Source organism: Pseudopipra pipra, chromosome 3 (assembly GCF_036250125.1).
Source record: "Pseudopipra pipra isolate bDixPip1 chromosome 3, bDixPip1.hap1, whole genome shotgun sequence".
Taxonomy (NCBI): domain Eukaryota; kingdom Metazoa; phylum Chordata; class Aves; order Passeriformes; family Pipridae; genus Pseudopipra; species Pseudopipra pipra.
The window spans coordinates 643,020-655,894 of record NC_087551.1 but is presented as its reverse complement, the minus strand read 5'-3'; the positions used below and the strand labels follow the sequence as shown (position 1 = coordinate 655,894).

General features: G+C 47.1%; 1 protein-coding gene across 1 annotated transcript in view; it reads right to left on the bottom strand.

Annotated features, from left to right (window-relative positions):
- Positions 1–12,875, bottom strand: part of XRN2 (5'-3' exoribonuclease 2) — a 37,041-nt gene that overhangs the window by 8,224 nt on the left and 15,942 nt on the right. Inside the window, exons 18-28 of the mRNA XM_064650925.1 lie at positions 12,121–12,228; positions 11,922–12,011; positions 11,360–11,432; positions 10,231–10,314; positions 9,497–9,594; positions 9,327–9,406; positions 8,173–8,229; positions 6,837–6,905; positions 6,604–6,738; positions 5,429–5,556; positions 1,049–1,109 (exon numbers count right to left, since the gene is read on the bottom strand). Coding sequence (XP_064506995.1) covers positions 1,049–1,109; positions 5,429–5,556; positions 6,604–6,738; positions 6,837–6,905; positions 8,173–8,229; positions 9,327–9,406; positions 9,497–9,594; positions 10,231–10,314; positions 11,360–11,432; positions 11,922–12,011; positions 12,121–12,228 — 983 coding nt within the window. The remainder of the gene's footprint in view (positions 1–1,048; positions 1,110–5,428; positions 5,557–6,603; positions 6,739–6,836; positions 6,906–8,172; positions 8,230–9,326; positions 9,407–9,496; positions 9,595–10,230; positions 10,315–11,359; positions 11,433–11,921; positions 12,012–12,120; positions 12,229–12,875) is intronic.

Below are 12,875 nucleotides of genomic sequence, written 5' to 3'. Positions count from 1 at the left end.
GAGCCAGACTTGGTTCAGTGGGGATCAAAATGGTTGCCATGGAAAGTGGCTGCGGAGAGCTCAATAAATTCTCCCAAAGCCCATATTTTCAATGGCCAACATTTGCAAATAAAACCCAGGGAAAAAACCCTGTGCCTCGGTGCAGAAACATCACTTGTGTGCTCTGCCATTCCTCCATCAACAGAAATAAATATCATTATTCATAGCTGCCACAGGTACCCTGAGTTTATTGAGTCCCCCCACTGAAGGACACACAAGCCATCAATGAAGGAATGCATGTAAAACATCCCTGATTATCAAACCATGTCACATTCCTTCTATTCGATGGCACTTATTGGACTGCAGATTCCATAATCCTTCCCTGAGTCCCTTCTGCATTTAATTCAGTTCAGCCTTAAGTAGTTAAAGAAACTGTTTTCAGTGGCAACTAATAACTACTGACCTACAGTGACACTGCCCTACAATGGGCTTGTCAGCCCTGAAAAACTTGTACCAAAGAAGCTGATTAGGACTTCAAGAGGTTTGTAGCAAGAATCAATGGCTGGTCTGTACTAATGCTGCGGCTGCAGCACAGAAATGATAAAAGTGGAACACCATTAGTTATGCCTCATTAAGCTCCACAGCCCTCCTAAAAAGAAATTTGTTTAGCCTGTCCAAAATCTAATGCAGTTTTAAGCTCTCTGTGTCCAATTTCATGGTATCTCAAAAGCTTCAATAAGATAAAGGCCAAAGAACCAAGAACGGTACCAAAGCACCAACAGTAAAGTTAATTTTGAAGCCTGAGTTTTAATGGAAAGTGTTTTTTTTTTTTTAATTCAAACTACTCAAGCCTTTTAAAGGATGAACACCACGTAGTGTGCTCTCAAAACATAAATAAATCACGGACCTTAATTAACTCAAAAAACCCTCTGTACAGCACCGTTTCCACAAACTTAAACGGCAACGTTCAAAACGAAGGAGGGCAAAAAACAAACGTTGGGAAGGCTGGCAGAGCCCCATCCACCCTCCTGGGCAGGTCTCACAGAGCTGCCAACCCCTCCTGCCTTACCTCTGTGGTGCCTGTTGGAACAAGGGCGTGGGGCCTCGCCAGGACTCCTGCGGCCGGAGGTCTGCAGGGCAGAAACAAAACGGTAAAATAAGAAAGAGCAAGTGCAACAATTCAAGAGCCCTGCTCCACTCCTGGCTGTGCTTTCAAGGAGCCAAACAGAAAAGCTCGGGCTGGATATGCCACAAACACACTCCAAGCCATCAGCTCCTGCTGCCTATTTGGACAGAGCCCTGCTGGGAGCTGATAAAAGGCAACCTTTTTGGTTTCAGTGCGCCCAACAGGCTTCAGGTGATAAGAATAATGAGCTGCAATTGCCAGGACTACTCTGGTGAGTGCTTGGACTCTTCACAGGTGTCTCCTACTGGATTGTTAAAGATGCATAAGCTTGTCTGTTACCCTAAAAATTTCATCTTCCAAGTACATTCATCACTCCATAAAAAATGCAGATACACACCCCCCTGCTGTATTGTGACCACGACACACCATGTTTGTCAGCCACAAATGTGTAACAGTCTAAATATTTAGGCTTTTGGCAGGTATGGGAAATTGGCCAGCTTCCCTTTGATTGGGCTAAGTTATTCCACAAAGGAAACCACAAGGATGATCAGGGCATGGAATAAAGTGAACAGTCCCACTTTATTCATGTTTAAATAAAGTTATATTTAGGATAGAAAACATAAAGGATTCAATAATATAAAATAGAAATGTATCATCATTAAAGATGGTAAAGGAGTTAACTTAGTCAATGATCACATAACAATAAAAAAAAAATCTATTAATGACCTCTGAGATAATGGAATCAGGCTGAACTAAGCCTTTTTTGGGTAAGAAAACTTGGCCGGAGCCCCAGTGCTGCAGCACGGGAGACCACCCACTTCTCCATTGTCCCCTCCACCCAAACCAGCTCTTCACAAAGCCGAGGCAGGGCCGGCTCTGCTCCGGCAGGACCCGCAATTAAACGCTTGTTGTCCCTCTAAATAACCTGGTCAGCAAACAGGATAAAAGCAGCAGCCCCTCAATGGCGCCCGGGCAGCAATCAAAGGCTGCAGCTCCACTGACACCTTTCATGGCTTTCAATGGCCTTGAGTGGGACCTCGTTCCAACAGCTGCTTCCAGCAGCTGGAGCACGGCCACGCCGGGACACGGACACCCCGGCACGCTGCCAAGGGCTGGGGGCACGGAAGCCTGGCGACAATTCCAAAGGGAAGGAGGGAAAAACGAAAGAAATCAATCTGTGCCTGTCTCCCAGCTCTGTCCCAGGCAGGAACCTCTCTCTCAGTGTGCAGGGCAGGCTGTGAGCAGCCCCCAGCAAGGAGAACACGGGATAAATCCCCATCCCCGGCAGCTCCACTCTTCCTGCTGGAGCAAAGCCAGTCCAGCCCACCATTCTTTATCTGTACTCCATACAGTCATTTATTAAACATTACATCTGCACACACAACTACATCAGCCAATAAATAAACCTCTCTCTGTACACACACACTGTTACCCACCCATGCCCTCAGCAGGTACAGTCGGTTATTTTCCACCCAATTTCCAACCAAACCAGCCTAAAGCACGCTCAGGACTGAAGTTGCATGTGTGGCACTTTCCCCCTGGTCAGGCCTTTCCAGGGCCAACAGGCTGTGCCCACACAATGCCATGTTTCCTTTGGAATACAAGGGGAGGGCAGCACAGGAGAACCCACAGTGCTGCTCTGGGGGAAACGAGCAATTAACACACCAGGTTCAACCAGAGCTTTGAAAAAAACCTACAAAGACAAAATTGCTAAAAAAAAAAAAATTTTAAGTTTGGGACGCCCCAAGAGTGTCACTGCTTTCAACCAAAAACACCCTGACTGTTTCTAATAATTTCCAATTTCACAGACAGCAGCACCCCAGAAACACAGCAGAGCTGAGCTCTGCTCATCATGTTTCCAGACCCTTCCTTTCCATGTCAACAAGAAAGGACCCAGCTCTCCTGCTGCAACCACACCTCTCTGCAGCTCTAGGGAACAGTTTAAGAAAGAGTTTAATGAAATCATCATAAAGACATTTAAATCCACCTTATTACTATTCATCTGTACGGCTGGCAGAACGATCTTGGAGGGAAAGAGCTTGGAGCAGTGAATTGCACTTCAAAAAGACACCAAATGGGAGAAGAAATGACAATTAATATTTTCTTTAGGCTGCAAAACTTAGGCACTTCCTGAGCTATAAGGCCAAAGAAACTGCCTTCTCTAGTAGCTCCTCAAGCAACAATTTATCTAATCAGGGTGGCAATCAAAGGCAAGATTTTGTGTTTACTGATTGCACTAATCAAGATCACTTTTCAAACGCAGCTAATTGACAAGTTTACCGACTGCCACCAAAGTCATAAATCAGATGTCCTGCGCTGCAGAAACCAGACCTGCCGTTCCCAGAGCGCTGCCACCCCGCACTTGACTCCCCAAGTTATCAGCACAGACAATTATTCATCAGCTGAAAATTGGCACATCCGAGTGAAATCAGGGAGCAGCGGCGAGGAACACCCCCGGCCGGCTCTCGAGGGAGAGGTGGCACTCGGCCCGACTGCATCGCCCCTCGGGGGCTGATTGTGCTGCAGCCTACACAGGGACACACCAGGCAGCAAGTGAGAAGTTGCTCTGCGTTGATCCCACAAAATGTGGGAGTTTTAACCACGTCAGCTGTGGTTTTTCAGGAACGTGTGGGTTCCAGGCGCTTCCCAGTCCAACTGTGCCACACCGGACAGTGGTTCTCCCACAGCTGGGGTAGGGCCCATTCCCAAACACATCCTTCAGTGTGAACACCCAAAAGGCTGATCCCAGCAGGAATGCCGGGCTATGACACCTGGAGGTGACCTCTAACAAGGGTTTAAGGAATTGTCTCTCCTTGGTAGAAGAAGAGTTAAGACACGTGTGCTTCACTCCTCAGGTGGGCTGGGGCCTGACCCACCAGCCAGGCTCCAGGATGTGTTTTGGGAAGTCCTTCTAGGGAGCAAGAACATCCCTCACGCTGTCTGCATCCATCTACTGATGGACATGAGCTGCCCTCCCAGCTCTGTTAAACAACGAGGCACTGAAAGGAAGATCATCTCCAAACCCAGGCACTGAAAGGAAGATCATCTCCAAACCCAGAGTCAAGCGCTGCCGTAATTAGTCGTTGAGACTTCACGCCGCAGTCAGTGTAAATTAGAAGTTAATTAGAGTTTAAGACTAATCTCCTAGGACAGCTCGGCGTTGTCAGAAGAGGGGGAGAAGCACAAGTGAGGTGCCAAGGAACACATTTGCAGCGTGCTGCACTGCCCTCTCCCACGGAAACACAGCGCCAGGAACTGGCTCCGGACAGCGGCGGCTGGATGAGAGCTCTGTGAGCACCTCCTTGGCAGGATCAGCTCCAGGGACAGGAGACAGAGGGAGCAGCTTTCCCACAGAGTGCCAAGACTTGACAGGAACAGCAGTACAGGGACTGCTGGGCTCCTGAAAACTTTCTCCCCAAAGCCACACAAACTTTCTGATTTTGGAAGGTGAATGTGAAAAGGTGATGCCTGTCTGGTGGTTCTGCCTTCTCATGTTTCTTGTTTGTTTAAAAAAAAGAAAAAAAAAAGGTTTTCCTTTAACCCAAGTTAATCCCTCCAGGCTCATATTCAATCCACCTCTCTACTTAAACCAATCTGGTTCCTTGCACAAGAAATCAGCACTCACCACTCAACTTCCCTTCCTCTGCTCTGGGACTGGACACTGAGTTTCTGTCAGTGGCCACTGATATTATTTATTTGCTGTCTGATATTCAGCAAAGATGCCAGCAAGACACAGAGAGGGTGACAGCTTCACTGGGCAGCAACCAGTCTAGGTGGGACAAAACTCTGGAGCTCAAACTCCATCTGTGTCAGCTCTTCAGATGTCCAACACTTGCAGAATTCAATATTGCAGGATTTCACACCTCCTTAGGCAGTTGGACCAAGTGTCCTCCTGTCTCAACCCCACCTGAGCACAGGTGAAGAGGCAAAACTCCTGACCAGGACCCTTCTTCAAGAGCACAAGCACTTCCTTCCTGGGGTGAAGAACTCCATTTTGGGTCACACAGGATTTACTGGTGATGCTGAGATTCCACCACAGGTGGAATATGTTCCAAGTAACAGGCATCAGGAACCCTTGGTATGGGTGGGTTTTACAGTGCTACTTTTGCTATTCCATTTGAATCCAGAGCACAGTATTCCAACTGGGATCCCACTTGCAGGCACTCTGCTCCATTTCAGCACATTTCCCTACAGCAATCCCATAAAGGAGGAGCAACAGAGAGGAGCAACACGAGGTTAATGAAGGCAGGTGCCTGGACCCACTTATTGCTTGTGCTGGTGCCACAGAGCAGCCCAAACCTCTGAAATGCAGCAAGCACTTACTTGACAACAGCTTGGGGATCTGCTGCTGCCCCCCCAGCAGGGGCCTGGCGTAGGGGCTCCCGTAGGCTCCGATGGGCACGGCGTTGGGATACATCCCTGGCATCCCTCTGTCCCTCAGCATCGTGTGCCTGCGCCCAGCGAGGAGAGGAGAAAGATCAGGGTGTTGGCATGAATTCCATCTTGCAGCACAGCTGCCACCTGCCCATCCACAGCCCCAGCCCTCTGCAGTGTGCCAGCACGAGGCAGGGATGTGCTCGTGGACCAGGGCCCAGGCACATCCCAACACACGCCCATGCCCTGGGAGCTGCTCCCAGGGAAGTGCTCACATTTTCAACAACACAGCTGGACTTTTCTTGGTGACTGTGGCAAGGAAGGACAGAAGAGGGTTCACAAGTCCAGCCCCAGAACAACTCTGCTTCCCAGCACACCAGTGCAGGGAAAGGTGGTGCCTTTTCTTTTTCCAGTTCCTCCAGATCCCTAAGATAATAAAGGCATTTTCTCCTCCCAAAGAGACACTTCAGACTTCAATTTTATTTGCTAGTATTGGTGTCCTTTAAAACATTCTCTTCTCTGGCTCTGATAAATGCATGGCTCCTTGCACTCCCCAGTGTGGAAAGGCACTTAACTAATTTTTATGTGATACACAACCCCAGCTTGTTCTCCCATTCTCACACTACACTGCAGCACCCGCGAAAGTCACTTGGATTTCTGGACAACTAACAAAAACTGACTGTGGCAGTGCCTGGCAAAGGGACAATCAAACAGATTGTACGGTGCAGCACCAGGTTTTTACAGCTTTTTCATTTCTAAAAGCATAAAAGACACTCCTGTCTTCACTAACAGTCTTAATTATCACTTGTGTGCAATATTCCCATTGTACCTTCTGTACTTCAAGCAAGTATCCACCAAACGAGTTTTAAAAAAGCCAAAACAGCAGGAAAGTGAGTTAGAAACATTTAGGAGATTAAAAAAAAACATCAAGAAGTGAGCAAGGCAAAATCACTCTAACGATCTGTTTGCAGAATATTGATTTTAAATATCGGACGCCGAAGTCTGGAACACCAACATCCAAGACAGTCCATGCCCACCCTCTTTGTTTGTTTTTCATTAATTCAAGAAGCAGAACAGAAGGGCTGCCACCCCAGCAGGGCAGCCAGCCCCCCCAGCAGGCTCACCCCAAGGTTCTGAAGGCCGACTGGTCCAAGTGCACTGGTTTCCTGTCTCGGTTGAAGCCCAGCTGTGGCCTCCAAGGCCTGCCATCATTGTTGGTTTTTTCCCAGTCTCCTGGCTTCAGCACTGGAGCAGGTTTCCTTAGGAATAAAAACAGTGCCATAAATATTTATCAGAGCCAGCACTGGGATGAATAAATCACACTGGGATTGTTTGAAAGCCGAGAGCTGACACTTACTTTGCCCCAGGTAACACTGTAGCCTTGAAAACAAAGTCTTCAGCAAACTGTGGGTCTTTGAAGGAGATGCTAGGAGAAAATATTTGAGGATTAGGTTCACTTCATAATGAAGCCAAAGTGAAAAGCAACCACTGCTTTATTAACAGTGATGCACACAACAGGAAAGAGCCATGAACCCACGACTTAAACTGCAGAGGGAATTTCTTGCATATGGATATGTTGGACTGGGATGTCTCCAGTATTTTCCAGAGGGTGACCTTTTTTTCTCCCCCGTTCCAGAAAGGAAGTTCCATGCCCAGAAACCAGTCAGACCCATGTATGGGAAGGAAAGGCTCTTCTGCAGACCCTCGAGCAGCCAAAGCACTGGCTGTGCCTGCTGGAGCTCAAAGGCTCCCACGGGCAGGGGACCAGGGGCACTTGGCTACAAGTGGGATTTCCCAGAGCAGGGATTTTTATCCTGAAAGGCAGTTCCAAGCAGCTCCTGTGGAGGGATGCATCCCTATTTTCAGTGACTCCTCACAGACCCTGAGCTTTGGGTTGTCTAGTACCAGACAAACTAAATAGCAATAGGGCAAAAACTGTCTGAAACTTCATTTCTACTGGTGCAACACATTACAGAGCACTGGGTTTGCAATTCCCATCTCCTGGTGTAGTATCCAGCTCTCAGGTAGGTCCCACCAGGAACATGTTTGGAGCACAAGACACCAACCTGTTCTCTCAGTACCTACCACCTGACACAGAAGAATGCCTGGGGTGCCAAGAAAGCTAAAAGCAAATGGCTGAGTAGAATAATCTCGCTCTTCCAGCTGAGATATATCTGCTTTTCGACACCAAGAATGAATGAGACTCCAAGGAAAGTGAATAATGGCCCCTTGGAAAATTCAGCCTCAGTCACAGGAGCTGAAGAGCAGAACCCTGACTGCTCATACCATCTCCAGGGACAGGAAGAAAAATCCTTGTGACAGAGAGATGGAGAGAAGTGCAGAACAACTCAGAGCCCCTGACAGTGGCAGATGGAAAGCCAAAACCTTTCTTTAACTCATTACTCACAGTAACTACATCCCCATTTTGAACATCCTTCCCACAGCATCCTGACAAGCCACAACTCAGCATTTCTTCCTGCCTGTTCTAGTTGAACCAAGTTAGGCCTCTTTGAAGGAAAAAATTACACAGACAGATCACAGGTGATTTTCAGTGTCTCAGGTACCTTGTGTGGCTCAAGAAGTGAAAGGTTACAGGCCCGAGCCTTGCAAATCCAACAAGAAAACACCACAGTAAAATGAGTTTTGGTTGCTGTGTGTTGTACCCCACTGCATTAAACCCAGAGGTCACTGACCTGACTGCAGAGTTCTGGGTGAGATCCCGCAGCATCGGAACAGGAGACTCCACCACCCTGGGCAGGAGAGAAACCTCTGTCAAAACATCAGGTAACACATTGTTCACCACTTGCTGCTCTTCCCCTGGTGCTCTGCCAACTCAGCCTGGGACACCTAACAGGGATTTGAAAATTAACTTGCCTTTGCCCTAAATCCAGCACTTCTATAAGGACTGGACTGACCAGACCCTTATTTCTCAATGCCACAAGAGTTTTCTTTGTCCTGTTCCTCCCAAGAACAGCTCTGACTTGCTCATGTTCCTCACCAGCCATGACAAGAATGGAGAAATGCCCATTAGTGTGGCCTGGGCTCCATTATCTGTGCAACAAAGCCAGTGTTTGTGCATTTAATGCAAACGAGCTGCTGAACACCTGCTTATGTCCCAGAGCACAGTTAGAGAAATGAAAGGTGAGGATTACTCTGATCATTCCTCTGACTAAATGCATTCTCTAGGAAACAAAAAATATGAGCATTCTTCACATGTGTAGCTGGGAACAGTCCTGAATCCAGTGCTACAGGACAAATGGACAAAGGCAAAATATATCTTAGATACCACTATCTGGATTTTTCTCTAATGCAATGCAGGTTAGCATATAAAAAGCAGAGTTGGGGTTTTTTCAGGCAATGTGCACTAAAGGGAAGTCACATCAGCCCACATTCATATTCATACAAAAGCAGAGAGGCCAAACCAACACAACCTTACTGAACAAGGCCCCTGAGCACTATGACTTCTGCTACCCAGGCCTTGTTTACCTGATAAAACAACTACTAAATCCATAAAAATCAGCCTTCCATAGGTGAAATCACAGACAAAACCAGATTCACCAGCAACTACACACATCAGGGCACTTCAAAGATTTCTGAGGTTGCTCTAAAAGCCAAGTTCTGAGGCTAAGAAAAGCAGGATTGTGGGATGACATTTTCCCTTGGTTGGGATTTCCCATGTGCTGGAGGTGACACACACCCGCTCTGAACCCTCAGGCCACGAGTGCTGAGCCTCAGAACCTACACACACAGCCTTGCTGGGAGCTTTAAGCTTCTTGTGGGCACCAAGATACTTCTAAGTGAAGGGAAGGTCCCTGAGTCCCAAGGACCCAGCCCAGGCCACACTCACTGGTCCGGGAGGACGGCGTTGTCGTTCAGGGTCAGCTTCCCCTGGATCCCGTGGCACAGCTCCGGGGGGATGTCCACTGCCTGGGGAGGGCAGAGCTGCTCAGCTGGAGCACTTCATCAGACCTCCAACCTCCCCATTCCCACAGGCCCTCGAGAACAAGCACAACCCACCTCTGTGCTTTTGGTCTTGTACTGCTCCACGATGAAGTCACAGAGCGGGTGGTGCTTCCCAACAAAGAGAACGTCACCACCAAGGCTGTTCCTTCTGCCTGGGAAGGTGAAGGGAATGGGACAAGAGTTCAGAGCAAAGAGAAGGAAGGAACACGGCAGACCTGCAACGCTGTCCTGGTGACACCTCCACAAAAGCCAAGCTTCACTGTGACTGGGGAGAAAGCTTTGAACATTTCTGGAGAGTGTAGGAAGGACAGGCTCTGCCCAGAGCAGGATGGCTCTGGTCACAGGGGCAGCTGGCAGACAGTAAAACAGCAGGAATCTCGTGTTCAGTGGGAGGAAAGCTGAATTTAATACAGAGTAACACTGCAGATCCAGACAGGCGGGGTAAAAAACCCAACCCAAAATCCCCCAGGCCCCACACGCCTCCCACAGCTCACCCACCAGAAAATGGAGAAACAAACACCTCCCTTTGCCTCTACAAGCCACAAAACCAGACCCAGCAGGATCACTCTAATTACCAGCAGAGCCCATGAAGAAGAGTCTGCCATAACCCAACCAAACACCTGTCACACCTTGTTCACTTAGGGTGCAACACCCAAGAGGCAACAAAATATCCCAATTCTTCAACAAAATATCCCAATTCTTTAACAAAATATCCCAATTCTTTAACAAAATATCCCAATTCTTTAACAAAGTATCCCAATTCTTTAACAAAATCCCCCAGCTCTTACTCTCTTCGGGGGTGAGGTCAGGGTACACTTCCTCCAGGGCAGCTCTGAGGCGTCGCTCGTCCACAAAGGGCAACAACGCGACACCTGCAAAACCAAAACACTGTTTTTTCACACCTGTTGAGAAAACCCAAGACAACCCCCAAAAAAAAGCCAGACTAGGATGGAAAGCTCTGATAGATTTCCTCAGCCAAGAAAGGGTTTCCTTCCACCACAAAAATCAAAAAGCCCTGGGAAATTTACTACGAAAACTCTTCAAATTTTCGCTTCTGTCGCTCTGATTACTGGTGGGAATCTGGAGTAATCACTTTAATTTTGTTTTTTATTTCCCTTGCCATGAACACCAGAGTTTTTCCTGGCCAAGGTGACAGGAGAGGCTTCCCAAAAAGCTGATATTGAGAGTTTCCTGCCTGCACCACTTCAGTGGTTTGCCATCTCTTTAAGGCACAACATCCACAGGGATTCTGAACTCCCACCATGAATTCCCAATTTAAAACTTGGTCTGCCTGAAACACTTTTGCTTCAGAAGTCAGATCTTTATGTGGCTTCATTAAAACAAACACCCTTGTCCTAGAACTGAAGGAAAGGATAACCCAAAACTTCACCTGCAGTGAAATTACTCACAGTGTAACCACCCACAGAATTTGGCAGACCCTGAAAATTAATATTCTCTAAGGAAAGAAAAAGCTGCATAAATACTGTAGCTCTTTTTTCATTCTTTGTATGCTCCCAAATATTTCTATATTCCCCAAAGCATTTTTGGCACAGTACTAATGAGCCACTGATTGAGCAGAACAAGATCCATTAATTAAATGCAAAGGAGACAAAAGACAATTACACAGTGAGGCTGATAAAAACAGAAGAATGATTAATCTAGTTCAGGAAAAATTAACAAATCTGGAATGGTTGCTGAAATGACTAATAATCATTGCCAATCCAAAATCAGTTACTGAACCATAATTTGTTCTTCGTAGTGATTTCTTTTCAAAAATACACCTGCTGGAAAACACTTGTCCCCACACCAAGTAACACAAGGTACCTGTGTGACTTACTAAGATAATTTCCCAGTTCCTTCCTAATTTTACAGATTCTTAAAAAAAAAAAAAAGGAAGAAAAGAAGTTGAAATTTCACCTTGCCAAGCGTATTTCTTCCCATTTAAATCAATAGCAAAATCTTCAGGGTAGAAGTCAATGATGCTTGATTCCTGTCATTGAGAAAATAAAATAAAAATTACCCTCAGAGCCAATTCTGACATGGGTTCAGAGTGTCCCGTGGCACCAAACACAGCGCTAAGGGGATGCAGGGATCTGTGACTAATAAAAATACCTTCTAATAAATGCCATTTAAGCATCAAGTGCGGTTGGGCACCTCCATTACTCAGAGATTCAAAACCAGAAATTAAGCAGGAGAGAAAAATTGCAGGTGATCTGCTGGATTAAGCTTTGCAAGGCTGCTGTAAGGACCCAAACAACCTGAAGTGTAAGAGAGCCAGGAAAGGAGTTCTCACCCAAACACCCGAATTCCAAGAAACCGCTCTTAAGGTTTTTTTTTTTTGTGAAGAATCCTTGCAACCTACTACAAACCTCCTGGGCTCCAGCATTTTTGTTCCTGAAGCAAGAAGCAGCAGGAGGTGGTGTTCACACCCCTACAGGGTGAGCCAGCCTTACAGAGGGGACACCACAAGGATTCTCACCGGGTCTGTCATCAGCTTCCTCCACGTCGGCGGCAGGAAGTTCCCACTTGCAGCTGGAAACACTCCCATCAGTTGTTCGAGGGGCTTAAACTGTTGAAAATCAGACAAGCCAGATGTAGGACACTCCTAATGAGGTGTTAAATCACAAATGATTAAATAAATAAATCACAAACTCGGCAAATAAATAAAGGAGCCCTACCGGTTTGGAGCCTTTCTCAAAATCTGAAGGCATGTCTGCAATCCCCTCGAAGTCGGAAGCAAAGGGAGCGTAGTGAAAAGGGTAATACCAGTTCCAGGATGCACAGCCCTAAGGTGGAGAAGCAAGACAAACAAAATCAGACACGTCAGAAAAATTAACAAAATCAAAAATCACACAGCCCGGTCACCAGAGGTGAAAAACATGGCAGAAAGGAGCATTTTTCTGGCAGCACACAGTTTGCACTCCTGTTTCTCAAAGCAAAATCCCACTGCTGACTGGGGAAGGTGTGGGGCCAGAGACCCCACAGTATGCCCTACAAGGTGTGAAAATGTGAACAGTGCTTGCTGCAGGCTGGAAATCACTCTGGCTTCAGCTGTTACTTCTCTCTCCAGCAGCAGCACTAACACACCCTTGGAGCAGCACTTTGCTCCTTCCCTCTCGCTCTCCTGGCTCGAACACTGGGGAATATAAAGTGCGTCCTCCAAAAGGAGAAAACAAACTCCAAACGCGCCAGAACACCCCGCACTCGGGAAAGGAAACGCGGCTCAGGGAGGTCCCAGTCAAGCTTTCACCTCCTCAGCTATTTTTCTTAGCAGCACCACTTGAAACAAAAGCCCACTACTGTTTTGACTTCCAATTCTGAACAAGTAAATGTCAACGAGGCTCCTCCAGTGATATTTTTGGTGCAAAATTACAGCGACTATAATTATTCAATGCAATCCTTCAGATGGCTTCAGAAGGTTTCAAAAGCCAGG